General features: G+C 40.5%; 1 protein-coding gene across 2 annotated transcripts in view; it reads right to left on the bottom strand.

Moving 5' to 3' along the window:
- The window catches only part of kcnh7 (potassium channel, voltage gated eag related subfamily H, member 7), a 69598-nt gene that overhangs the window by 19734 nt on the left and 21895 nt on the right, over positions 1–27969 (bottom strand). For both annotated transcript variants that reach the window (XM_042404758.1, XM_042404759.1), the window contains exons 3-6: positions 15919–16074; positions 10330–10809; positions 7690–7904; positions 2143–2568 (exon numbers count right to left, since the gene is read on the bottom strand). In XM_042404758.1, coding sequence (XP_042260692.1) covers positions 2143–2568; positions 7690–7904; positions 10330–10809; positions 15919–16074 — 1277 coding nt within the window. The remainder of the gene's footprint in view (positions 1–2142; positions 2569–7689; positions 7905–10329; positions 10810–15918; positions 16075–27969) is intronic.

Below are 27969 nucleotides of genomic sequence, written 5' to 3'. Positions count from 1 at the left end.
CATGATCAACTTTCTGGAACTGCTTCAGCGACAACTAATAAAAGTCTGAAACTGTGGACTTATTATCACAGAGCAGCAAAATATATTTCTCTCTGACAGTTTAAGAGGACTGAGCACCCGAGCAATCAACTCATATTAAAGTAATGTCATGGACAATTCTGCATGCCCGAAAAAATCTTAGTTCAGAGCTGTTTGTTGCAGTTGTTTATGTGCACAGATCTACTCTACCCGACCCAGAATTAAAGGGGAAGTATATTTGAATTCTGGTTTGAGGCAAATAAGGCATTAAACCTCCCATAATGGGTGTGCAAATAAGCTCACCTTATCATAATATAACATTTGTATGAAAATGATGGATGAGCTCAAATGAGTCCTGTAGGTAAATTCAGCACCACACCTCTTTCTTTTCAGCCAGCAACACTGGAATCCTACAATCAAAAGAGAATTTCTCATGGGAGAGTTAAAACCTGCCATGTTTCTAATGAAATCAGCAAAAAAAAAAAAAAAAAATCTTGACATATTGTGGGAGATGGTTTCCAGGCAACAAAGGCGCACGAGATTATGTCTAAAAATAGTCACTGTGTCTGCACAAAGAGCTAAAATAACACACCTTAAAGACAAGTGCTAAAACTGTACATGGATGTGTTATTTTCAGTCTCAGCTGGTGATTGGATGGACTAAAATAACATGAAATACAACATTTTGTCATTCTGCCCATCCTGACACTGTGTTCTTTGGACACATGAGCTGTAACGGGAACACACATTCTGTCGCTGCACCAGTCATCTGGCTATATGATGAGGACATACATTGTGCCACGGCGTCGCTCAGCTGTCTGCTCTTTTTTCTCCACCTGTCACTCACTGCCGGCGTCCAGCCACAGACGCTCACAGGAGCGCACACTTAATGGTAAATAAAGACTGGGCAAACCAACAGACTGACAAAACACACATCAATCTGGGATGTTTCTGTGTGTGTGTGTGTGGTTGTGTTTAGAGGGTGTGACTTCTCACATCTTGGCATCTGGCATTTTCACACATTTTAGAATGTGTGCTTTTTATCTGTATGTTGTGTTCTGCCTCAATTCCAACCACATTTGGAAATTTTACTTATTCGTTACTGAAGAATTATCACTATACAATAAGTGCCACATACAAAGAAAAGCATTCCAGTGTACATCCATGTTGAGGTTTGTGTCCCTTGTTGCCTGAACTGCTCTCTCTGAGCATTAGATAACTTGCTAAGCCATCTCCCTCAGATGTACATGAACAAAATAGTTTCTCGTAGGCAGAGTGGATAGGGAGGCTGAGACCTTTTTAACTGATTTGGATTGCCCGGGGCCCTTCAGTCTGGCTCTGATGAGAAGAGAAGCAGATGTGACAGCCGAGCGTCAGATTGGGTGAGTGGTCTAAACCTTCAAGAAAACAGCTCAGAAACGCTGACTGCATGGAGCTGCGGCCTCGCATCAAAATTTTATTGCGCTTTGGTGGAAAGATGGCGATCGTATCAAAGCAGCTGTGTCCAAAATGGAAATGTTATGTATCATTTAAGGACAAGCTCCTATTAGATTTCATGGAGAGGACAAATCCAGTTGCTCATAGGGTGTGTTGAAAAAGTGTTTTATTTATTTGTTCATCTTGAAATATGTTATTGTAACCGATACTTTATGGACTTTGCTTTCTACTGTGTGAAGTATTCTAAAAGTGAGTGTTTTTTTCACCTGAAAATAAAAAAATAAAGCATAAAACACAAATATGGGCTCTTTCCTTAGGGAATTTTTAGTGTAGAGAAAAAGGCGAGAGGTAAAAGAGGAAGAAGCTAAAAATATAATCCTGCTGTGAAAGAGTTAGGTCATCTTCTGGTCTTCTGAAACCACAAATAACACTTTCAAGAATGAACGAAAAGGATGTTTATTTAGCTTTGACCTCTCACATCGTTTTTTTTCCGGTTGTGAACTTGCAATCTAGACACTATTATAGAAAGAAAAGTTTAGTTTCCTGTCAGAAAATCCAAATTGATGGACAGGCTGACTGATTTGTTGATTGATTCTGAGAGTCTAACAGCCTGCCTCAGAATCATTGGATCATTAGCTCTAATTTTGGCTGGTTGATAATATTGACTGATAAAGAAAGTAACTGTTACCTCATCTGATCCTGAGCCGAAGATGAGCAGGTCAAATGGGATGGCGGCCACCATGTCTATGAGGAACCAGCCTTTAAAGTAATGGATGGCAATCTTGGCCGGGTGGCTGACCACTTCCTCGTTGGTGTTGACGTACGTTGTCCTGAAGTTTATAAGGATGTCCACAATGAACATGATGTCCACTATCAGATCCACTACGTTGAGCGGTGAGCAGGAGTAGCCGCACTCCCGCCTCCTCTGCTCCTCGATGTCGTTGAGGAGGAAGGCGGCGGAGTAGGGCGTGAAGATGGCCGTGTAGATGACCAGCAGCAGGATCAGCCAGTCCCACACCGCTTTGAAGGGGCTGTAGTGAAGGATGGTACACTTGTCGATGCGTGGCGTTTGGAGCTTGTACTCAGGCAGCACGTCTGCGCCCAGTGAAAGAACCTGGGGAGGAAGACAGAGAATTTATCAAGGTCAGGACTCATTTCACTTACACAAGTACTATTGCTGCTGCACTGCTCTCCTTTCAACCCGAATCATTTATATATTTCACAGGAAAGTGCTGTTCAAGTGTTTGCAGGAGATTGAGCCAAGGGTCTTGTTTTAAAGAGGAACTACACTGATTTTGCACATGAAGATCAGGTCACTCGCCATGAGAAGTCTGTAAAAAGTGTTGTAAAATTTCTGTCGCTCTAGAGGAGCTTTCTAAAATCTGAGAAAATAATCCTGATGATGTCAGCAGCTTGAATAGACTACTCCACATTTCACTCATATTAAATTGTCAGACTAACAATGGACAGTTTTTGGAGGGTTATTATCTTTTTTATTCCATGTATCCTTTCTTGTCAAAACTTGGCACCTACATTACCCACAGTGCAACTCAACAACCCATAGTTCTGTTGGAGATTTGTGTGTGTGATATGCTAGTAGCTTCTAATATAGTCTTGAACTCCTAGTTGCAAGCAGAGATGAGGAGTGGGCTACAGAGGTTCTTTCTAACTCCACACCCCCAGATTTTTTTACTTTTCAAACTCGTAGTCCTCAGCCCCAGCCGACACTGACATCACTTGAGTCAATTTATCAGATTTCACACAGCTCCCTCTGGAGCCACAAAAGGCTTTTTACAACCTTTTTCACAGATGCAGTAGTACTCCCTAACACCTGGAAACACACAGTGTGTAAAATCGGTAGATTTCCCTTAGCAGAAAACCTGTTTCACAAACTGACAGTGTTAAGTATGAAAGACGTCAGCAATTACCAGGCAGAAACACTATCAAATTGAAATGTGGGAAATGTAGGATCTGGCTTTTTAAGAGCCTGACCCACACTAGGGACTAAAAGTCAGGATATCCTTGTCACTGCTGCTTTGATTTTGGCTGTTTTTCAATCTGTCTCCCACAAGTTCCTCAACTTTGAGAATGTGCAGTGCTAAATCACTGGAGTATCACTATAAGTTGCAATGTTGGTCTTGTAAACAGAGCAAAAGTGCCTGAAAGTCTCCGCTGTATGTCTGCATAACATTTTCATTTAGATGAGGTTAGCATCATGAATACCAAAGGAATTTTAAACATGCCCTATGGTTCAAGAAAATGGGTTTACGTCAGTAAAATGTAAATACAGTTCAATGTAAGCCAACATGCATTAGAATGTCCGTGCCTTTACATTGTTGTGCGTGCTAATATATGAAACTGCATAATGGCACATGACAGAGGATAAGGTCACGTAAAGCTCATGTTTGTTGATATGTATATAATGTGGCTGTAGGAGCTGAACTTCATGAAGACTGTACATACTGTACAATCCTAATACAGTTCACCAGCATTTTAACCAAAAGAAAACCTTACATGAGAGGATTACTTGAGGCATAATTTCCCTCTACCCCAAATAAATCATTCATGGGTTAAGTGAAGGATGAAACAAGAAAAATATGCTTCTAGTCCAACAATTTGAAATTTTAACAATGCAGAAAAGACTTTTTCACATAATCCATATAGGAGCGTGCTGCTTTAGAGTCATGATTTCATAACCTTGAGAAAATCCTAAGATTATATCATGATCCCTTTGGAGACAAAAATATCTGGGATGTGCATCACTTAGAATCAGAGCAGAAAATAAAACTGCTGCATGTGAAAAAAAAATAAATCTGCAGAAAACAACCTTTAACAATAACATGCATAAAATCATAATGTTTTGCATCAGTGTAGAGGTATAATCCATTCCTGTGAGCCTGGATGTCACTATCATTATCTCTGTTATTGCAGTTACCATATATACCAGAATAGCTTTTAACATCAATATTACAGCAGCGTCATGGACCATTTCGGATAAGCGTCTCAATGACTTGGAGGTAATTATAGGTGCGGGCAGAGGATACATCTATTCATCTATATGTCTGACACTTCAATAGCCAGGAATGTTTAGGCCACGGCTCGTTCACTGCTGATCATTGTAGTTTTAAAACAGGAATGCAAACAAAGAGAGGCAGGTACAAGTACATGAGCTACAAGGGCAGAGAGACTACTACTATATGCCAGTGAGCGGGAGAATGCAACAGAAAAGAAGAACCTTAAATGACTCTATTTCGGGCATCCATCATGTATTCCATATCACCTTATCTCTGCTCTGATCACCTCTATGACCCCTGTGATTGAGAGGAGAGGACTAGAGACAGAAGGATGATGTATAGCAGAAGAAAAGGCTGAAGTGTTAATAATTGAATCGGTTATTAGAAACTCCTGCCCTCCGTGTGATGGGGAAGGTCAAACGCTTTTACCCTCTTATATGGGATAACCTTTGAAATCGATCAGAAACCAAAGGACAGACAAAGGGAATGTGTTCTATAATTCATCAGGCTGTCAGTTCATTAAAAGCAGGTGTTTCAGATGCTTGTTTTCATTATGGTCACAACTCAATGTGTAATTGCTGTTGACTTTTAAATAACTGTGCCTGGATTTCAGGTTAAATTGATTTGTTTGAAATCACTAACAAAGAACTGAAACCTGAACAACCTGACTTTAGTACAAACTGAAGTCCTTTCAAAAACACAGTGCTGCTATCATGCAGTTTATGATCAATAGGGATGATACAAACAACATGGTAACTCTGCACTACACCAACAGCTCTCAGCATGCATGGATACATGCATCCAACTCCCTGGGAGGAGTTGCTTGGTTGGCAGAATGACAGTTCTGGATTAACGTGTTGCAGCCAATCTGTTTCTAAATAAAATATCCCATCTTAATTATTTAACCTACCTACTGTAGCTATGTGCACTTGGCACAAATGAACTCTCTCTTGTGGGATAATGGAAGGCTCATTCTCTGTTTGGCTTGGCTTCAAACAATATGCAAATGAGCATTAGCTTTCTTCCCTTCTCCGGTTCTTTTTGGTTTGCACTGTCAGGACTGGCGTATTATTTATAAGAGCAGAGTGTTGTTTCATGTTTCTGTGGTTAATCGCGTGGCTTGCATCTTTAAAAACGATGCATGTACCGCCGGTTTGATTCCACATTCAGCTTCAGATAACTCACAGAAGTTTAAATCGAGACATTAATTGAAAGTAGTGGGCATCTGAGACTCTGTGTGTACACGAGCCGCGTGCTCTGAGACGCTCGGGATGTAAGAAACAGCGTGTGAGCTGGGAGTCTGCTCTCTTTCTTAGCTGACCGGCTTCCTGGGTGCACCCTCCATCTGCCTGTGGTGACTGTGAGGCAGCCAAGGTCAGGAGAGAGCGTGTCTGTTCAGACTCCTTGATCGTGGCTTCAAATGAACTCAGAGGAGTCTGGAGTTGGTTTCAGGACATCTGCTGTTGCTCTGTGTTCTTCACAGTCAGGTGTCTAGAGAACTGTTTACAGACCTAAACTGTGAAAGATGGGGATACAGCGCGATCCCCCCATGGTTTATTTATCTACAGTATTAGTTACTATGATGATTTTGATGCCTAACAGCATGCACTATGCAAAACATAGAAATAACAGTACAATACGTGTTGAAAGCCATATGCTCAGTCACAGCAGAGCAAGAAGGGAGGGAGGAGGATATAGCTACCAGTGTATCCACAGAAACCTGCATTTGACTGCTAATACCCAGGCAGAGCAGTAATTGTAAATACAAGGCAGGATAACATTGTGATAACACATTAAACAGTATATTAACTGGCACTACAGAGTGACGGGAAACATGAATTGTGATTAGTGTACAGTCGCATCTTAGACCACTAGCGCTAGTAACACGTTAATGTGCACATTAATCTTTGTGTACACACACCGCCCCATAACTTAGCAGAAGTTACACACCAACTGGTTTTCAGGTCCTCTCGTCCAACACATGTTACAAAAGTCCATTAAAACCCCATTAACAAGCTCACCCTCTCCGCTGCTTAATAACTTTGACTTTAATGCTGGACGGAGAGGTCAGCATGATGCACTGTAGTCTGCTGTGTCTCTGCCTCTGGCTCCAGTCTAAAGCCTCCAGCTGAAGTTGCCTCTGAGTGCAAACAGGGGTCAATTCCTGTGCCCTCTATCTGTTACGCCATTAATGGGGAAAATGCAAAACAGTGACCTAATCAGTGGTTTGAGGCAGCTTCAGCTTACCTCTGGGAATACATAAACTTACCATCACTGTGTACTCTGTGGTGCCTCTCAGCTGTGGCAGGGAAGGTGAGAATGACCTCTAACCCTGTCCGTAACTCTAGATATATGGCCTGAGTTCTGGACACTGGCAGAGGTAAGAGTATCCCTGATTATCTGCCGCAAGTGATAGACACCTCTGCCGTTTTACGTTATCAGACCCCTTGAGTTTCAATTAATCATCCCGAGGCACAAAGAGGGCAGGGTGGAGGAGGGGGGGAGGAGGAAGGGGCGGGGGTGTGTGTGGATGCAATCTGCTGACTTCATCAGCAGCTCAATCTGTGCAAGTGTGATTTGCGATGATAGTAAATGATATTTTGATGAATATTGCTATTGAATTCCAATGTCTGGCCCTTCCAGTCTGCACAACCCCAGACAGCCAACAAATGATTTGGTAGGATGAATAATTAATAAATGCAAACTAATGTTCTGACTTCATGATAAAAAGTTTTACTCCTTTTTACTGCTCTTAATTATTTCCTATTTTTAGTTGAAGAAAACAACAAAGTGCCCACACTAATCATGATGAAGAACTTTAACAGATGGTTGGATGATGGATTTTATACGACATTGATGATAATAATATATTTCTTAAGTAGTGAGATTTCACACTCATAAAAAGTAAATGGGGTAAGAAAATGTGATGTGTATAATAGGAATTTTAATATGGCTAGAAAATAATTATATCAAGACTACCTTGTATGAAGGATTTTAAGGTTCCACTACTAAATTGTATGTACATCGCATTGAAATACTGCATGTGGCAATAAAAGTAGCACCTGAAAAGGGGGCTGAAGCAGAGAATCTGTGGGTTCCAGCTCTTGCTTTCAAAATTTTTCATATAAAAATCGAGATTCAAGGCCCACATATTTAAAAAAAAAAGGCTCAGTTAATTTTTCACATTCAGAAACTTTCTTCTCGCTTGGTGAGCATCTTACCTGCGTGACCTTATCAGTCACATTGTGTGTGCGGTCTTTGACCTTTGGGGCGATGATGGTTTTCTCAGATGATGGAGGGGATGGGCACTTCTTCTCATTGTTGGCTTCAGAGAAGTTGAGCGTGATGAGGGGAATTTTGTTGATGGTGCTGTATTTATTGAGGTTGGAGTCAGAGGTGGAGCCGAGCAGACTGGACTTAATCTGGCTGAGTGGCCCTGAAAGAGAAAGTGACACAGAGAGGATGTCATCACTAAAAAGTTGCCACATCTTCTTCTATGGTTGGCCTATTGTTGATCTAATAGGAGTCCTGAATCGTGGACATCAGAGAACAGTCTAGTGTTCATTTGTGATTGTTGTGACATGGGTAGTGAGCATGGAGTGGCCCTTATTTTTGGAGTGAGTTCAACTATGACACAACACTGAGAATACAACAGATACTGAAATATAAACTCTACACCCCCTGATTGACCCGTCTAGGATGAACAGTCATTTCAAAGTTTCTCATTAAAAGATAATGAAGAACACTGTTGATGAAAGAAAAGAATGATTCAATGTGCATCAAACAATGCAACTTCACACAGTTAGTCAAACCATCTGTCTAATGAAGTCAATGTGCCTAAACACAACCAGTGTGTTACTGGATTCACTAAATTTCCCTCTACACAACATACTAAATGTTCCTTTAGCGGACACAACACAATAAAGACTCTAAACACTAGAACAACATGTGACAACACTACACACACTTGACATGTGGTCCAATGAGTGATAAAAAGTGAAAACGAGAAAATTGCTGATTCAGCCACGTGAGCCAGCAGAGGAAGGTTGTGCGATTTTTCCCCCCCCCTCCGTTTCACATAGTAGTACAGTACAGTGATTGAGAGTCAAGGACAGAGAAACAGACAGCTGAGGATGAGAGATTGCATGCGCAGCTTCAATACATGCCACGATAAAGAAACATCATTGCAGTCATAGAAAATAACTTAAAGGAAAAGCTGAAGCCATACCCCCAGCCATCCAGGAGCGAGACACTAGCAAACCAGGAGAGAGAAGAAATAGGAAGTAAAGGGGAAAGTGGAATTATGGAGGGGTGGTAGGATTGCAGGGTCAGTAGTCACGGGCATAAACAACATTACTTAAAATATCACATTATGGCATTTATCAGCAAATAGAGCACTTTAGCAGCTCTGTAAAGTAAAGTGTATACTGTGATGCTAATGCTATAAAACATCAATATTAGTCAGTTATACCTAAACTTTCGGGGAACTCATCATTTGATCATGATCACAATTAAACAATGCATCAAGTGTAAAGTCATAATTGGTGTCAGTGATATTATGTTATGAAATGCATGCAGCATAAGCACTGCTATAGTTCTACTGCAAATTGGACTATTAGAGAAGGAAAAGGGTAAGCATGTAGAATTTGAAATGAAACACAGTCTGGTTTCTTTTCAATTACTAAAACATGGCATCGAGGAGCCAGAGGTTGCATAGAGGAAAACAGAGGTTGCAGACAGTGGGAGGTATCATCTTGTAAAGCTTCATTGATTTTCTTCAATGAACAAAAGCAGGAGAGAGATTTAATGTGTTGCTTCATGCAAGCGCGTGCAGAGGTCAGTGTTTTTTTTACTGAGCCTTCCCCTGGGCGAGCGGCAAAGGGTTCAGCGGGTCATATGCTCTGAGACTGACTCATTTAGTGGTGTGCAAGTGTTTTGAGGCTCCGGCCCAAGAACTTACAAACACGCTGTCAGTCATCCGCCAAGGCATTTGCATTCAACATAAACCTCAGTCATATGGGAAAACTCATGCAACAAGCAGGCTTTGTGCAGTATACATGTATTCAATCCGATACACTTGCCAAATTGAACAGCTCAAGATGCAGGAGGCTTCTGTTTTGTTACCTTTGATATTGCGGCCATTGTCTGTAACACAGCAACACAGCATTGGAGAAGAAAAGAAAAAAAAGGGGAGTGGAGGTGAGAGAAGAATTTCTGGTTTTCTGTGATGACAAATGGGGGCTGGCATTAAACCCTCGCTGCTGTCCCCATAAACAATTCATTACTGTGAAGTAGACATATTACTGTGTCAGCCATTGGGAGCTATTTGAATGAGAATTGTAGATAAGGGGATGGGGGTAGACTGATTGGCCTGGAGGAAACGGGGCCAGTCTGGGGCACTTCTACTCTCATCCAAATGAGGGCCAAAAGGCTAATGAGTGATTTAGACCCAAGGGAAGATCAATAGCACAGAGTATAGATGGTGACTCAGTATAATGCTGATTAAGAGACACGCCACATCTCACATCTCCTAATTTGGGACCAAAGGGAGTTTGGTAATTAATCTAGCCAAATTAAGTCAATGTTTGTCATGAGTAATAACTTCCTTCATAAGTCCCTCGATGTAAAGTACAATATCCGGGAGTTGACCACATCTGACTCTTTATTATTAGCTGACATCACTTGGCCAATTGTGGTCACCAACTGTGCACTGTCAAGGGAATTTTTTTGTAATTAAAAAGAGAAAATAACATAAAGCAGAAGTTATTAGATAAAAGAACTGTGTAATATTTGTTTGGAAATCTTACAAAAAATTGATTTACAGCAAATAGTAAGGGCAGAGTAGAGCAGGAGATTCCTACCTTCACTGGCATGTCGGTCCCTGAACACCATCTTGGAGTTGGACCCAAATCCTTCGATGTCATGTACGGAGGAGGCTCTGCGAATACTGCAAACACTCTCTCTGGAGGCGGTTGGAGTGAGGCCCGGGATTGATGGAGCTGCGATGAGTGTGTCTTCCTGGCTCTGGTGTTGGGTCTGGGCGACGGCCTGGTCAGGATATGTCCGGTCCCAGGGGCCCTTGGGCGACGAGTGGTCCAAAGGCCCAGACACAGGGGTGGAACAGTGGCTGGGGCCGATGAGGGCACGGGTGTCGTTGGCGTAGGAGGGACTGCAGCTCTCGCGGGTGGTGGGGAGTTGGTAGTCGCGCGTGGCCACAGAGCCGTCGCTGTGGCGAGGGGAGTCGACCATGACGGCATCGGGGTCCTCCTGGGGCAGGGACTGCTTGCTGATGCCCAGGAGAGGTAAGGCTGGGAAACGGAAGCGAAAGAATCTTCCTTTCCCTGATGGAGAAGAAAATTGAAAATGAAACACAGAAACAAGACATCTATTTCTGTCATATTATTCCAAACTAATACCCAATTTAACAACAGTTTATGGTGACCAGTGACACTGAGTATGCATGGGTGCCTATAGGAAATTTGGATCATGTATAAACACACATTTCGAGGAGAAAATGTTCCCTCATCCAGCAGTGGATAACTAACTGATCCAATTATTGTGAAGAGTTATAGTTAGTGTATGGTGGTTGCATGGGAACATAACCCCCATTGACCTTGGGTTGTGTTTTCATGGGGTGTTTGTAACAGAACTTGCTTGCAGTCTTCAACATCCCTGCTGATATCTTGTACTTGTTTGCCAATAGCACTGAAAAGCCTGCCAATGCAGCTATCTTAAAAAGACCCTGGCAGATCAAAACAAATGCCCGCTCTGCCGCAGGCACTAGTTCAATCTTCAATTTCCTTCAATTATTCATGCAGGAGGACATTTGCTGAAATATTATAATGGTAGAAGTGCGATGAGGACTCAGTACTATAAAGGATTATGTGCAGGATTTTAATGAGTGATTGATAGCTGGGGAGATGAAGGAGAATGCTACAGAGAAAGTAATATTCAGGGTGTTGCTTATAACAGAGTCTGAAGGAATCTTATGCAGGAAACAGTGAAAAACAATAAGATTATAGTTAAGTTTAGAGTAAAGTCTGTTAAATTGAATACATGTAGGCTATGCTATAAACACACAGTACACATTGACGCATACACCATTCACAAATGGGCACATTTAGTTATATCTAACAATATCTGCAAACATGTCATGAGAGAGACAGTCGCGCTCACAGGATTTCACATATGGACCGCAAACCGTAGCCTGTATGTTGTGAATCATTTAGTCGCCTGAGCATATGCCATACATGTCAGAATGCTTTCTCAGTCCTGGAAAACAAGTCTTACTGCCATGAGGCGCTGTGAAGTCCCTTCATAAAAGAATTAAAAGAAAAAAAAAAACGATGGAGCAAACCTGAATTTATGAAACGAAACAGCAAAACATTATGTCCCCTTTTGTATATTCGCTTTAGCAAACTGCAGCACATTGAATTTGACCCTGTTCGACTCCAATATCTGCAAAGAGCAGAACAGATAGGGATGTATTCAGAGACATGGTACTGTAGGCTGTAAAAATAGAAAATGGAATTAAGGTTTGAGGCTCAGCAGTGAGCAGCATGCATCTTTATCTTCCTCATTGCTCCTTTTACTCGGTGAGACTGGCAGGTAGGAGAGAAAGAAACTAATTTTAGACACAATACTCTGTGTCTGCTTGGGTCAGTGTAGAGTGTTTAAATTAAGTCTCTAGCCAGATGCTGATGATGCTGGAAATGATCATTTGCATTTAATTGGTGATTCAGAGCGGGATCTGAAACTAGTGTTCAAATCTACATTGCAATATGACTGAACAAGTCATTCATCTTCATTAGGATGGAATTAAGTTGAATTAGTATTCTTGTTTCTGTAAAAGAATCATGAACAAATTCTGTTTCATCTGCTGATAAAAAATACCATACGGATTCAACTATGTGAAACTGATCCCAAACCAGCAAACCCAAATTATCTGCCAAAGAGTCTGCAAAATACAACAAAACCCTGTGTAGTTGGGCTGTCTCCAACACTTTCCCCTACAAGAGAAATTGTCCCCTTTAGCGATCGCAGCGTTGCAATATAACAACAGTGACAATTTTTCCAATTAATTGTGCAGCTCTACAGCATTCCATATTTCCAACAGTTTGATTTAAACACCAGACTTGGCTGTTAAAATGACACCTTACCAAAATAATGAATGGTAGTTGGTGCACATTCACATGCTCAGAGCTCTGTTTCTAATTACTGTGCCTAGAGGATAAACATATACACCACAAATCTTTTAATTAGCTCATAATTCAGTCACGGATTCATGGTGTGTGCTGAGAACACTGTATGTAGCTATATTTAATTGTGATATTGAAAAGGCTGAACCTTGCAGGAATATGCTGCCCTTTGAGTGCTGTTAGTGGGTTGTGTGTGTGTGTGTGTGTGTGTGTGTGTGTGTGTCCTCTCTCTCACTGCCTCTCCAAACACTCTCATTCTTTCCCTGCAAAAACTCACCAGCGGCTTTACACAACCAATGGACGCACAGTGGCCCTTGTTGCTATGATACCAGATAGTAATATTTGCATTGAATATTAATTGGGCCCTCAGATCCCCATGCTGGGGAGTGAAATGTCTTTCTGTAATGTGAGCATGATTCAGATATCAGGGAGAAGTAGAAAAGAGCACAATAAACCTTCATCCTTTGGTAAAAACAGGGCAAAAAACGGTTTTGCATCCTTTTGTTTCTGTATCCTGTTCTTGTGGTTTTGCTGACGTTAAATGAGGAAGAAAACATTAGTGTGGTTAATGTGCTTACTAACTGATTTGCATGCAGTGCTCTTTTACCTAAGGAGTGTTTACCTGGGCTCCCTGTTCACCTATTACTCACCAGCTGTAGAGAATAACTAATTCTGCTGTATCCCCACTTTTCACCGCATTCATTTATAAAGAGAAAAAATTAAAGTATTTCAACAAGCCTGAGTTAATAGTAGTTAGACTGTTTTTTATTTTTGTATGACATTATCCATAATAAGATAGTTACCAGCAGAGTGTGGCAGTAAATATGGGGAGAAAGAAAGGGAAATAATATGTGATAAAGGTTACTGGCTGGAATTGAACCAGAGACAACATGGTTACATTGTATGCTTCTTACAATAGGCACAGGTTCAGACACTTCCCTTGGTACCCAGCACCTGCAAAGAATTCATAGATGTGTTTGTACCTCTTGGACACCATCCCATCCTGATGTTAAACTTTAAACCACAGGGACTGACAGGTTAACAGGTGTCCTATCAAAGCCATCTTTAGGAGACTGTCATTAAGTCATACAAGTCCTCTTTGCACTTGATGGTTTTATTTTTAAGAAACTGATAGTGTAGCATAACAAATCTGGTAAATATATTTTGTTTAGCATTTGTTTTTTAATTCATATTAAAGTCCCATCAGTTTCAGGTTCATCAGCATCAGTCTGTACCACTCTGTGCAGTTTGTTTGAACACAAAGTGCTGTTTCACTAGGATACATTAGACATTTTGATCGTTCAATGTACGGTTTTTCCACTATCAGTTCAATGGTTGTCAAACACATTGACACAGTGTACTGATAACATGCTAATTTGTGCCACTATCTGCCTTCAGTGCGTGGCATATTCTGTTCCTTAATTTCCCTCTGATACTTCAAGTTTGTACTATTTCTGCCTTGCAACAATAACAACATATATGAATCACAGTCAGTAATAAATCAGACATTTTCACACTGTTGTCCACTCTTAAACCACTAGTCTGGAGTTATGGCTGATACATTAAATGCCGCTTTTCTTGTAATTTATGGGTATGTGAAAGTGGTCCTGCTCAGCCACATCAAAGAAAAATGAGAATCCAAGATGGTTGCAGGATGGATGGATCGATGCTGAGTGGCAAAAGCAATCGATAAGTAGCACCTAATGCATGGCTGCTCATTCCCCAGATGGAGTCCAGATAATGTAACACATGGATCATAACCTAGTATCATCTAAAGGCAGCTCCTCCTGCACACACTGTAGAGTTATCAGAATAGTCACACAAGGAGTTAAATTTACATCTGTAGCAGTTTGTTTATCTGTAAGGTTCTTAAAGTATGCAGTGATACTCATAATTTGTGATCTCGGTCCATCTGCTGGTAAAAAAGTGCAATACTAGGTCTCTAGAGTTAACTGAGGGAGGGCTGAGATGAAATGAGGCCAAGAAATAGCAACTCTCTCTGGTAATCCCTGCGACTGCAGAGGTTGCATGTAGGCAGAGAGAGAAAGAGAGAGAGAGAGAGAGAAAAAGAGAGAGAGAGACAGTGTCCAGCATTGATACTCGTCCTGGTAAACAAATCTGGGACTCACCACCAGATTTGCAGGGACGCCCACTTAGATATTCAGATAGGCGTGAATAGAAGCCTGCTCCATCAGGGATTGCCCATGTGCTCGGGCTGAGCAATTAGCTCCCTTAAAAAAGTGACAGGAAGGCCTTATCAGCGACACATACACGCCTGCACAAACACGAACAGACTCACAAATCGAGTCTGCACACAAATACACACACACACTTGCTTAAGTAGTCAACACACGCATCAGGACTCTTTTCACCACACACCCCATGAGGCAACAGCCTGTTAGGGGCCTCATCCAATTACAGTCATCTAGAGGTGACCTCTGGTCCTCTATGCTGCAGTTTCATACAGTATGTCACAGATAGGAAATAGAGAAAGAGAGACACATAGAAGACAAAGGAGGTCTCAAGAGCATGTTCAAGAGCACCGCTGGGGAATGGCATTATACACTATTACACCGACAGCTCTGGGAAGCGGAGTGCTCTCCAGCACTGCTCCAGTAGTTCATCAGGCCATCCTGGCAGACTATGAGCTATAATTGGGCCAGACCTTTGAGATGATGGCAGGCCAACGCATCAGTGTCGGCTAAATGCTGGTGTCAACATGCCAAAGGAGCCATCTAGCAGGGAATTCCTGCAGCTACACTCAACGCTGTGTAGGAACAAGTGATAGTGAATGTGTGAGCTGGAGATTGCTACAAGCTATATCTGGATTTAGGCATTATACTACAAAAGATAATAAAGAAATGTATCCATTCTAGCAGACAGCAGGGCGTGCAACATTAATATCAGGGTCATGTCAAATTCTTAAGACACAGAGGGGGTTGGGTTAAAGGCACAAATTGATGTGGATGTGGGAAAAGGTTACAAGTAAAAGGTCACAGCTGGCTGCTACATCACCATCACTCCTTTTCTGCCTCCTTTCTCTTCCAATCTTCAACTGGAGTCCATGCAGTACATGTAAGAACTGGAATGTTCTAACATGATTAGTCTAAGTTGTGAATATGTTTCCATCTTTTTAAGTGCAATATTTGTAACAGTATATTTACTGCATGGCACCAACACTGCCAGGATTTGTGCTCAGGCTCTGTGAATAAAAGCTTCTACCAAATGTTTCATGTAGTGTGTTTTACTCACATTGGTGAGCTTTGGATGGTGAGGTGTGGTTGAGTCTCTCCAGTGAGTCACTGCTGCCTTCGTCCAGGATGTAATCAAAGTTAAGGATGAACATCATGACCACGCCCTCCTCGTTCTTCACAGGGATGATATGGGTTGCGCAGAGGAAGTTTGAACCTAACAAACAGGAAATTAAATCACAGTTAGAAATAGGTAATAAACTTTTATGCTTTGTGTTAGATGGACTTGGTACATGACCCGCTGCAATCAGATATAAAATCCTGAAATTATGAGCCCCATCAATCTCAAAGGCAAGCTTGCCTCATTTAAAATTCATAACTTTAATTATTTTCTGTGTGCTAAAATGGAATTGCCTGCAAAACAAAATGGGAGAACCTGATCAAAGCTTCAAAGTAACATAACAGCTTTTCTGATACAGTACAGTTTGACCCTGCAGCTTTCCATTAACACTCTTTGACATTCAAACATCTTACTCCAGATAAAGCTGTGTGTGCGGAAAGGCCTGGCAGAGAAATGAGGGTGAAAAGGTCAAGAGGTCCACTGAGAGGAAAGCCTCTGGAGCTGAATGATTTCACTTATCCAGTCAATCCCTCTGTCCTGCAGATGAGTACAGCATAGTTCAGTACAGTGAAATACAGTGCAAATGTCTATTCAACTCATGTTAACATTGATGCATTATCCAATTAATACAAGACATTCAAATGAATAACAATGCACCCGCAATATATGCTTGTGACCAACCATAAATTGTCATTCTCACATTTTATTCTCTGAATGTTCTAAGCCTCATGGAGAAAAAAAAACCCCCAATTGCTTTCAGTTTTTAAACCCCAATTATTTGAACTGCCGATGGCTCCGCAGTGGGAGGTAAATTTAATGCAGCCCTGCTTGCTGCTAATGCCTCATGTCTAAATGTTCCTAATTCATCAAAACAGCAGACAAGAGGTCAGGATGAAAAAGGGATGGTGCACCGTTTATACCAACTGTCTTGTCTTCACTTGAAATGAAATATTAACATTATAACCAACAAAGTCAAGGTATTTTAGATTTAACTGACTGTCTTTATTGATCATTTTGATAACCCCTGTTGTCAGCATTGGCTACATGGGATGTACAAAAGCTATGACAGAGATTACTGGACTAGAAAATGAAATGTATATTAAGTTTTAAATAATGGATATGGACATCTCTGGAAGATGCTCTCCTTCACATTAGGCTCTAAGTCCTGCTGTCAACAGGAGGCTATTTATAGCTCACCCAGCAGGCACCCAGCCCACAGCGTTTCTTTTCTGGGGGAACACAGAGACAAACACACACACACGGCTGCGCAAACACACTCAAGTACAATTCTGACTTAACTCACAAATGTGTGTGTATTTGCAAAAATTTCCATGTATGTATACGCTTGTGTACGCACAAACAAAATAATTGCAGAATTTCAGTCTTCTTTGCACTATTTTTTATCATATTTTAACGAGAGGCTATAAAACAATGAAATTCTATTGTGCAGCAACATTACAAACCAACTGCTTCAACAGACTGGGGTTTGATTTATGTATTGGGGAGCCCTGATTCTACTGGGCTAAGCAGTATGCTGCCCCTAATAGTACATCAGTGTCACCATGAGTGGATGGAGCCATTAATTTCAGTCAGAGGGAGTGGGGGGGACAAGCTGTATCACGCCTCCTCTGCCTTTGTGTGACAATATGCAAAAGCAGCCCATACTCCATGTGCATGTGTCTCTTTGCTTTCATGGTTTTCAGGAACAGTCTGACTGTACCGTAGCTAGACGGAACACATACACAGCAAAGACAGGTTACAGGGATGTGAATATCAGTGGAAGTTTGTGGATGAAAGAAGAATACAGTAGAAAAAGGCTTCATATGAAAATTCTAAAGATCTTGCACACTTAAGAAAGATTCACCTCTAACTTACAGTTTTGAACACTTGTATTTTATTATGAAAGACCTTAATAGAAAAGTCCTTGACTTTGATGTCAGTGTTGAACCCTATATCTATTTGTTGCAATTTATTGAAATAAACAACAAATGTGGCTGTTTTATCTCCTTAAGCACAAGGAGTAGCAATAACAGTGATGAGTGTCTTCCTGACAATTCACTATATTTGCAAATCAAAATTAAAATGATCATATCTGTCACCATGGAAACAAGTGAGTACGCCAGAGAAAAGCAAACTTGCTGTGCCAAGTTGGATATGACTTTCATTGATCTCCACTGCAAAGCTACTTCAAGATGTTTCTCAAATAAAATTGGCTCATCTTTTTTTCTGCTGAAGACATCTGTCAGTTTATGGAGAACTCCTGACAAATGAAACTTCAGGAGGAACAATAGAAATTTCCTTTCGGTACATTTTCAACTTTTACAGCACCATCAGGGGCCATTTTCCCCTGTAGTGATGCTAGCAAGTACAGTACACATATAGGAAAGAGCTTTGGCTAAAGAGGCTAAACTCATATTGATCAAATATCTCACATACAGTACCAGTCAAAAGTTTGGACACCCCTTGACTGGATGACTAGATCTGAAGATGGCTGCTGATTTGTTAGGCTCCATACTTGCATCTATATACCACCTTTTCTTGCCATTTTTGTCTACCTTGGTGTGTGCTCTGGTGAGTGTCTTTCAACCATCTCATCCATTCAACAATCAAGGAAAAAGTTACAGAATAGAGAAAGGGTGTATGCCTGCTTATGTCTGTTTTGTTTTTGGCTTTTGTGTTTTCCACACACATCAAACACCTCTGCTAAATTTTCACTCTTACCAGACAGAGCACAACTGAACTTTTTTGGCCATGGATACTTTGGAATTTACTCCACCTGTTGGCAAACAGACAATTGGTGTGGTGTGACAAACAAAAGCTGACATAAGGGAAATAGCACAAGGCACGTCTTAAACACACTATTATTCCTATTTCTGCTTGAGTGGAGATAAACAGCCAAACCCAGGTCCAGCCCCAGACCTAATAAGTAAAACATCAAGAACTTGGACCAACAGTCCTTCACAACTAACTTTACTTTGGTCTGCCTGGGGTGTCGGAAACTATTCCTGGTCTGGCAGAAATGAGGAATAACTTGACTATATTTCAAATGGACACCATCCAAGACTCACTGTCTTCTGAACAGCAACGTCTCAGTGCTGATTTTCACCGGAAGAGACGCAAGACAGTTATTGGTCGTGCTGCACTTAAACAAAAAGAACTCAGGTATTTTCAAACTGTGAACCATGCAAAGGTAATCTGGGACTTAAAGTCTAACCAAAATGAATTCTTGGAGGTCGTTTAAATATTCAGAGTATTATATCAGGTTCAACATCTATTGACAGATTCTAATTTGGATTTCCTGGCTCTGGGTGAAACTTGGCTGAACAATAATATTCCATCAACTATGATTGATGTTCCTGGGTATGATTGTTATAGAAAAGACAGACAATCAGGAAAAGGAGGGGGAGTCCTGATCTATATCAGAGACACCCTCAAGTGCTCTGACATTAATCTGGATTTAGAAAGTCTAATCTTAAATATTGTCTTATCACCTTAGATGAATTTTAACATTGTGATACAATCCTCTCTCTTGCAATGTGTCTTTTTTATCATGATTTAGATGATTTGTTGAAACTGTTAAATTGTCACAGTGAAACTATTACTTGGAGATTTTAACATAAATTGGCTAGACAAAGGCAATAAGCAAAAACAGTATGATCACATCAAAATATAAATCGCATCAAATGACAAAAGGCCCAAAAAGACTTACATGAACAAGTTAAACACTTATAGATCTAACGTTTTCGAATAAACCTGAGCGAGTGACAAGAACTTATAATTTATTGACAGGTCTGTCTGATCATAATTTGATCTTGATCATCAGGAAACTAACCAAACATTGATAATCGACAGAATAGGATTCAAAAGAACGAAATCCTTCTGTTTGAGAGTGAAGTACGGGATACAGTAAATTGTTATTCAGTTCTACAAACATGTGACATAAATAAATATTGCAATATCTTGATGGATTCACTCATAAATACAATTCAAAAATTCATAAAGCCATTCAAATGTGGTAAAAAAAGACCATCTCTGCCTTGGGTTGATAATGATATTCATCAACTAAAAGAGGGATCTCGTATTAAAACAATAACTTCCTCAAAATTAGACAAGAATACTCTTATTTTTAAAGGACTCAGAAATAAAGTGGTCAGCTAACTAAGAAAAGCAAAGACTGCCTACTTTATGCTGTTGATTGCATAACTGGGGAGAAACAGTTCATCTCTTTGGAGACATATCAATAGACTTATTAAACAAGAGTCTAATAAGAGAAAAGGAATGATTCAATTGAATGTAAATGGATTGATTGGTTCTGCTAGCATGGTAATTGAAAATGCATTTAATTCCTATTTTGTCTAATCAGTGGAGGAACTGGCAACAAACTTTAAACTGATAGAGCTGTCAGAGACTTCAGCAAATGACACAGTGAATTAATTTCCATCACACACACTGATCAAGGTAAAATTCAACAATTAATCAATTAAATTATTCAAAGGCTAAAGATGTATTTGGGTTAGACGCTGATTTTATAAAAACGTATACTGATTCTCTGATAAGGCCTATAACTCATTATAAATGTATCCATTAATACTGGGGAATTTCCTCAATTATTTAAACAAGCAATTATAACTGCAATTTTTAAGTCTGGAGAGCCTGACCAATCTTGTAATTATAGACTGATCTCAATTCTCCCTGCCATCTTGAAAGTTATTAAAAAGTTAGTGGCAGAGCAGTTGATTGATTTCTTGAAAGAAACCAGCTTCTCCATCCAGAACAATTTAGGTTTTGACCAAGATATTCAACAGAAATGGCTACACCTTATCTTAAAAAAAAATATTAAGAGGTCACTAGATGATGGTAAAATAGTGAAAGCAGTATTTTTAGACCTGAAAAAGGCCTTTGATACTGTTCATCTGATCGTCAGATACTTTTAAATAGATTTAAAAAGCTAAACTTTTCCCAACAATCTCTCAGCGGGTTTAAATCATATCTGGAATCCCGAGAGCAATGTGTCAAAATGATTGGTATGACATCGCCCCTTTGAAATTGCACAATGAGCATACCACAAGGTTCCATCTTGGGACCACTGCTCTTTTGCTTATACATTAATGAGCTAGGAGACAGCTGTAAAGAGGTTGGATGCCAAATGTATGCTGATGATGCAGTCATTTATGTATCAACAAAGACTCCACAACAGGCCGCAGAGTTACTGAATAGGCAAATGGTCAGTGTCTCACAGTGGCTTCAAAATAATTTCCTAACTCTGAACTGTGCAAAAACTGTTTCAATGTGCTTTTCAATAAGACAATAACTATTGATCAGAGGGAATTAGAGAAAGTAAATGAATTCAAATATCTAGGTGTTGTCTTAGATCCCCAATTAAAATGGAAGCATATTAGGAAAGTGTCCAAGAGCATCAAGACCTTAGCTTGTTTCGACTCATAAGATCCTGTTTACCCACATCTCTTATTGTATAACTGTCTGGGGCCAGGCAACCCAATCAGCAATGAAACCTATAATGTCATTATACAAACATGCTGTGAAAATACTGGATCAGAAACCAGTAAAATGGCACCATTGTAAAATTCAGAAAAAATTAGAATTTATTAAGCTTTGAGAATTTTATTGTCAGATGATTTTAAAATATAATAGCAAAGGAGCCACTTTCAGGAGAGCAGTTAGTGGAGACTGCAAACCAGCAGTTAAAGGCCCACAGATTTAGAATACCCTGCTATCAGGAATAAAAGCATTAACTGATTTTAAAGCTTTCAACACTAAGGCAAAGCTATGGCTTAAACAAAGGCAAATCTGTTAACACTGAGATACATGGGTTTATATAGCATACAGCTTTTTTCCCTTTTGTTGTTCTTGATCATCATTTTCAGTCATTGTTCTTAATTGTCGTTTGTAGTCTTTGTTGTTGCAATTACTGTTTGTAGTGGTTGTTTGTCTATGTCTGTTTTATTGTTAGTCTCTATGCCTGTATTAGAGTGTTGTATTATGTGTTTTATCCCTTAAAGCCTAACCAGGGACAAAGACTGCAAATTAGCTATGGCTAGAAATCCTATATACATTGCATCTACATTTGCATTTTATTTAAATGTAACAATACCTACATGTATTGTCCCTGTCAAATAAATTAACAAATAATAATCTCCCTTGTGGTTGAGGTCAATGGCTGTGTGTTTAAGGCCAAACACATACATGCACATTTGCATATACATACAGATATGACCAACCATACAAATGCAGACGAAATTCCTTCAATGTAGAGAATTTGCACATACATGCCTCCACACTGGCATGCACATTTCATTCACAAAAACACGTGTGCACAAACGCAGGTCCAATACGCGAACACAAATTCATATAGACACACACTACAGAATGCTTGGTAAAACCACTGCATGCCACAGGAGGGGACGCAACCCCAGCTTTGTAAAGCAATCTGTGTGTGTGTGTGTGTGCATGGGGGCATGCATGTGTGCACTCTAAAAATAAGCTGCTTGGAATCCATAGGCATTTATAATTCATAGGAGCCAAGTATTATGTTCTAGAAAGCATAATGGTTGGACTTTTTGAGGAAATATAAGAATAAGAGGAGGTTTGATGCCTGTTTGTGTATTTGTGTGTTTCCGTGTGAGTGACACAAGAGAGAGTAGGATGGGGCTGTTCAATCAGCTCCAAATAGTAAGATGATAAATGCATTCCCATGGCTGAAAAATACTAAATTTCACTAAGCTGTGAAGAATATGTCTGTAATATACATTTTTCATTTGACACATTACTGTTATTGACTGTTCATCGTAAGGTCAATCAGTGTTTTGTTTATGCATGTGCATTTTTCATGTCACATTGTTCTTACTGTGTCACACACTTTTCAACAACAGCTAAAACAAATCCACTCATATACAGTTTAATTGTAAAGCCGGAGGAAGTGGAGTGAGAAGTGCATGTGGATGTTAACCAAGTGCTGATTTGTGTGTATATGTGTGTGTGAATGTGTGTGTAAGTAGTGATCTCTGTATGAATCTCCACTTTGAATGTGAATTTGCATTTTTTGTCTATTTGAGTTTTAAATCTGCATCCAAAAATACAAATGGCGGGATCTACTTGTGCTATTAGCGCATTTCATTATTCCATTACTCCTGAAGACATATATGAGTGTGTGATGGGGCACAACAGAATGAAGCTATTTTGAAGTAAAATCAATGCGTTTGTATGATTTATTCTCCATTTCCCCTCTATTTCCCATTATCACCTATTTTTTTTCACTCACTCTCTGCCTCTGTCACTATCTCTCTCCCCACGTCCTTGTCTGTCTATCACTCTCTTCCTCCTTCACTGTTATTAAATCCACCCTAGTACACATTTGTTTTCTTTTACTGTTGCATTTCTCTCACTTTTGCTACTTCTCCCTTCAGCCTCAGTGTGCCTGCTCTCTCTCTCTCTCACTCCCCATCTGTGTACGTCTATCTCCCTGAGAAATGAGATAGCGGCCCCGGTTCTCTGCAGGAGGACCACCTGATGTGTTATAAGTGGACAGATCAAACAGATCCCCAGTGCTGCTGCCGATGCAAATTTCTGCCTGTCTGCCTGCATATCCTGCCTCAGCGGAGGGTCAAAGACAAACACAGAAGCGGTGGACGACCGATTAATCGGGCCGATATCGGGCATTTGGAAATAATCGGCATTGGCTGACGCCTGCGCTCACGAGGCTGATAAACAAAAATGTCTGCAACCTTGTCAGTGCGGCTGCTGTGGAACGATGTTAGCGTTCCCTCTTGTGTCAATATGAGGGGAAACGTGCCAATGCTGGATTTAATGTTACCTGAGAGAAAATGGTAAGACTTAAATACTTTCAAAGCTCAATATACTTAATTGACCCCTCTTAATAACATATACAGTGTTTACTGTCTGTTTAATGAGGTTGATTCGGGCCTCTTAGTGAGAAAATGCGATAAAATGCGACTTTGCTAATGGGCTAGAGATAGTCTCAATTCAACAAGTAGGTTTACGTTAAAAGGGGTCTGAAAGCTAGCGTTCTCAGGACAGAATCTCCACTCTATCACATTATTGCAACTTTTAGTCAAATCACCTCTAGTGCAATGCGAGTTATTACTTTTTAATGCGTTTGATCACTTAGATTGACTATTTAGCTTGTAGCTGAGTCTGTCAACAAACATAAACAAACATAAAAAAAAAAGCTTTGAGACAGTTTTGGGAAGGTGGTGAAAAAGTTGGTTTCAAGCCTCGTGCTATAACTCTGATGCACCCTGTATAAACTTTTACCTACATTTCCTCAGTCACAATCGTCTTCTCTAAATGTTTCTTCCATCCTATCCATGACATCATATCTAATCTAAAACCGTTACTGACTAGTGTTAAATATACATTATAATATGCAGAATAATGTAGTTGAATGACATCCCTTCTGACATACTGTACTCTGCTCTCCCTTCAATACCACGTTATAATGTTCTGAAATCTACTGCATGACTCAATGTGTTTTTCTGTTTCATTAATTAATAAAAAATCCATTTAAAACAACATGTTACTGTCTAAGATGACCATGTATATCAGGTTGTTTTTTATATTATTTTTAACCCAAATACTGACCTTTTATATTTTCTATTTTAATAATCACAGATGGCTGGACAGAAATCTAGTCCCTACTGGCTGTATTTGACTGAACCAACACCAGGGAAGGCCAAGTGCAGTATCTGCAGTGAATTGGTGAGCATGAGGGCTAAAACAGGGAAGAAAAAAAAACACCACAAACATCTGGAATCACCTGAAGTGTCACCACCTCCGTGCTGATAAAGAGGCACAGAAGGAGAAAGAATATGCAGCTAGAGCTGACTCAACCAAGAGAGAGTGGTGCTTGTGCTCAGAAACAGTGGTGCAAACCTGATCAAAGGCATGAGACTGGCAGAGATGTCGGACCTCAGCTGCAGTGCACACACATTGTAGCATTTGGTAAACGAGGGCATCGGCAGTCACAGAGCAGTGGGGGGACATTATCAGCAAGTTGAAGACATGTGGAACTCCACTCTGCACATGTTGCAGAGGGTACTGGAGCAATAGTGTGCCCTGAACGTGTATGCAGGAAAACATGGGAGGTTTACATGTCCAACCACGGAACAATAGGATATCATCTCAAATTTGATCGAGACACTGGGCCCTATTGAAGAAGTGACTCATGACATGAGCAAGTCAGAGGCCTTTGTCTCCTGCATCATCCCAAGCACTGCAGTGCTGAAGATGCTGCTTCATGCAGAGGGGTCCCACTACTAGGGGGATCCGAACACACTGGGAGACAATGTTGCAGAGCTTAAGTGAGGAGACAAAATGCTAGATCCTTGATACAAGGGCCACATCTTTGCAGCACAGGAACAAGGCAAAACAACGGCTAAAAGAGGAACAAGCCTCTGAGTCTGAAGAACAACAAGCCACCACTGCAGACCAAGAATCGGATCCTAAACCAATAAGGGTGGAGGAAGAGGAACACTCTGGTCTTTTTAACTGAGTGTACACAAACATTCTTGGGGCTCATAGTCATCATGGAGCTCCCGCTGAGGAGTGAAGACATCTCTGACGAGCTGAACCGTTACCTCCGGGAGCCGGTGATTGACAGAAAGACTAGTGTGCCCCTGGAATGATGTAAACAGAACAAAACCCGCCTGAGCCTTCTTTCACCACTGGAAAGAAAATTTCTCTGTTCTCCACCCTCCTCTGTTCCCAGCGAGAGAATATTCTGTGAAGTCGGGACCATTTATGAGAAGAAGAGGAACAGGCTTAATGGAGAAAATGCAGCAGAGAAACTTTTTTTTCCCCCGCATTACAACTTGCAGCTCATAAACTGGGACTGGGACTAAAAACAAAGAGATGCTGCTACTGTGTGCACTACACTAACATTGTTTATTTTTATTTATGTAAGTTTGCAAATTTTCATTCTATCTCAGAAACAGGGAGATGCTGCTATCTGCTGACAAATGCTGTTGTTAAGTGCTCTGATATGTTTTTTTTTTTTCACAAAGTTTAGTTTTTGATTTCCTGTGGACATTTATTTTTTTATTTAAAATAACTGTACTGCCGACAGAGTGCAGATATACTTAATCAAACAGAGACAATGCAGACAATAACATTAGCGATAAATAAATGTTCATTTAAGTTCAGCAATTTGGTGTCTCATTGGTTATTATTATTCAATTGAAGTATTTTATCAGATGCACAAAAAAAAACCCAACATGATATTGACATTAGATATCAGCCCTGCTCTCTAAACATCAGCATCAGCAATTGAAAAACCCATATCGGTCGACCGCTACACACAAGTGTTGGGGCTCTCTCACACACGCACACTCGTGCAAGCAGAAATAACATTTACATTTCTCAGTTGCAAACTGGCATAGAGACAGACACAGACAGACAACCATGCACACATGCACGCACACACAAACACTAATGAGGAGCACAGATCTCAGTTCAGCACACTCTGAGGACACACATACACATACGCATACACACAGCCTGCCGGCAGCATTAATTAGCAGAATGTTCTCTATCCAGCTAAATCTAATAAGCAGGCGATGGAGCTGGTTTGCATGGTGCAGTGTAATGAGAGAACGCACCTTTGAAAGGCACTAAAACAATTTTAGTCAGAGCATCTCTGAGCTGAATATTTATAAGGAGCTGCGAGGAGCAAAACATAGTTAAGCACCCTAACATGATACATCAGGTCTCATCTCGGCGTCTTCTGAAATACATTTTGAAAAGAATTACCTCTTCTGTCTTTCAAAAAAAAAAAAAAAAGAAAAACAGTATGACTCAGCATTCTCCTTCCCCAAATCAAAGCTACGGTCATGGATGGATGGACTAAAACAGAAAGAGAAACACAATCTGTTCTTTTCTGGTCTCTAATCCTCTAAGGACAGAAGAAAGTGCTGACTTGCAGTTAGTGAGAGGCAAAGAATCTGAAACTTTGGCAAGGTGAAAGTGAGTAAACACTGAACTGCCAATCTTCCACATACTGTAAGCATCACAAAATCCTTGAGCCAAACCAGAGTGAATCCTATATATAACAGGCTGATAAGCCGTTGCTACCGCATTGTTGCGCTTGCCTGGTGTGTCAAAGTCAAGCCTTAAGCCTGAGTGGATACGTGGGTCTTATCGATCTCAACACCACTAGGCTTCATTTCCTCGCTGATGCTGTGCAGCCTACCTGGATTAATAGGGCTACCTCGTAATCTGTTGCTACACAGATGGCTCGGCAGGGTGACAGCACAGTGTGGCACCAAGTGCATGCACAGAATATGCCAAATCACAGTATGCCAAGGGGTTCTTTAATGTTTTCAGACCAAAGCTCCATTGTTTAGTATCATCTCTAGACAGCACTACTGTGATACTGCGGGCATTCAGTTTTAAACCTGCAGTGCAGAACTTTTACTTACAAATGAACGGCTGTTACATTCAAGCCAAACAAGTTCACACAATGCTGATTAAGCCTTTCACCAGCAGATAAATCTTTCTGTATTTCACAGTGTACATGCAGACTTCAGCCGGCCAAGCGGCTAACTCCCAGTTAGCTCTCTGCTAACTTGAATGGGGATAAAATAATTTGTTTGTGCGGCTCTTCTACAATTTCCAAATGTTATCGGATTGAATGGATCAAATTCTAGTAGTGAAAGAGTCATTTCACGGTGGTTGTGTGACATTCAAAACAATTTATCCACCGTTTTACCGCCACAACAGTAGCGATGGAGTAGGCTACGGCTTAGCCTATGATTTAAGCACATGTTGGCTGTGTTTTTCTAATTACTCTCACTGCCAGTAGGGGGAGACGAAAGTCCCACACTCCACCTTTAACTCTGATAAACCAAAAGATGAAAAAAGGCAGGTCCACACACACAAAGTCACCTCCACGCCACTTTACTGTGGACTGGATGTCTGTCCAATAAACTACTTGGATGACTGGTCCAACCACAGACA

This window comes from Thunnus maccoyii, chromosome 24 (assembly GCF_910596095.1).
Source record: "Thunnus maccoyii chromosome 24, fThuMac1.1, whole genome shotgun sequence".
Taxonomy (NCBI): domain Eukaryota; kingdom Metazoa; phylum Chordata; class Actinopteri; order Scombriformes; family Scombridae; genus Thunnus; species Thunnus maccoyii.
The sequence above is the reverse complement of the archived record's forward strand: the minus strand, read 5'-3'. Positions and strand labels throughout refer to the sequence as shown.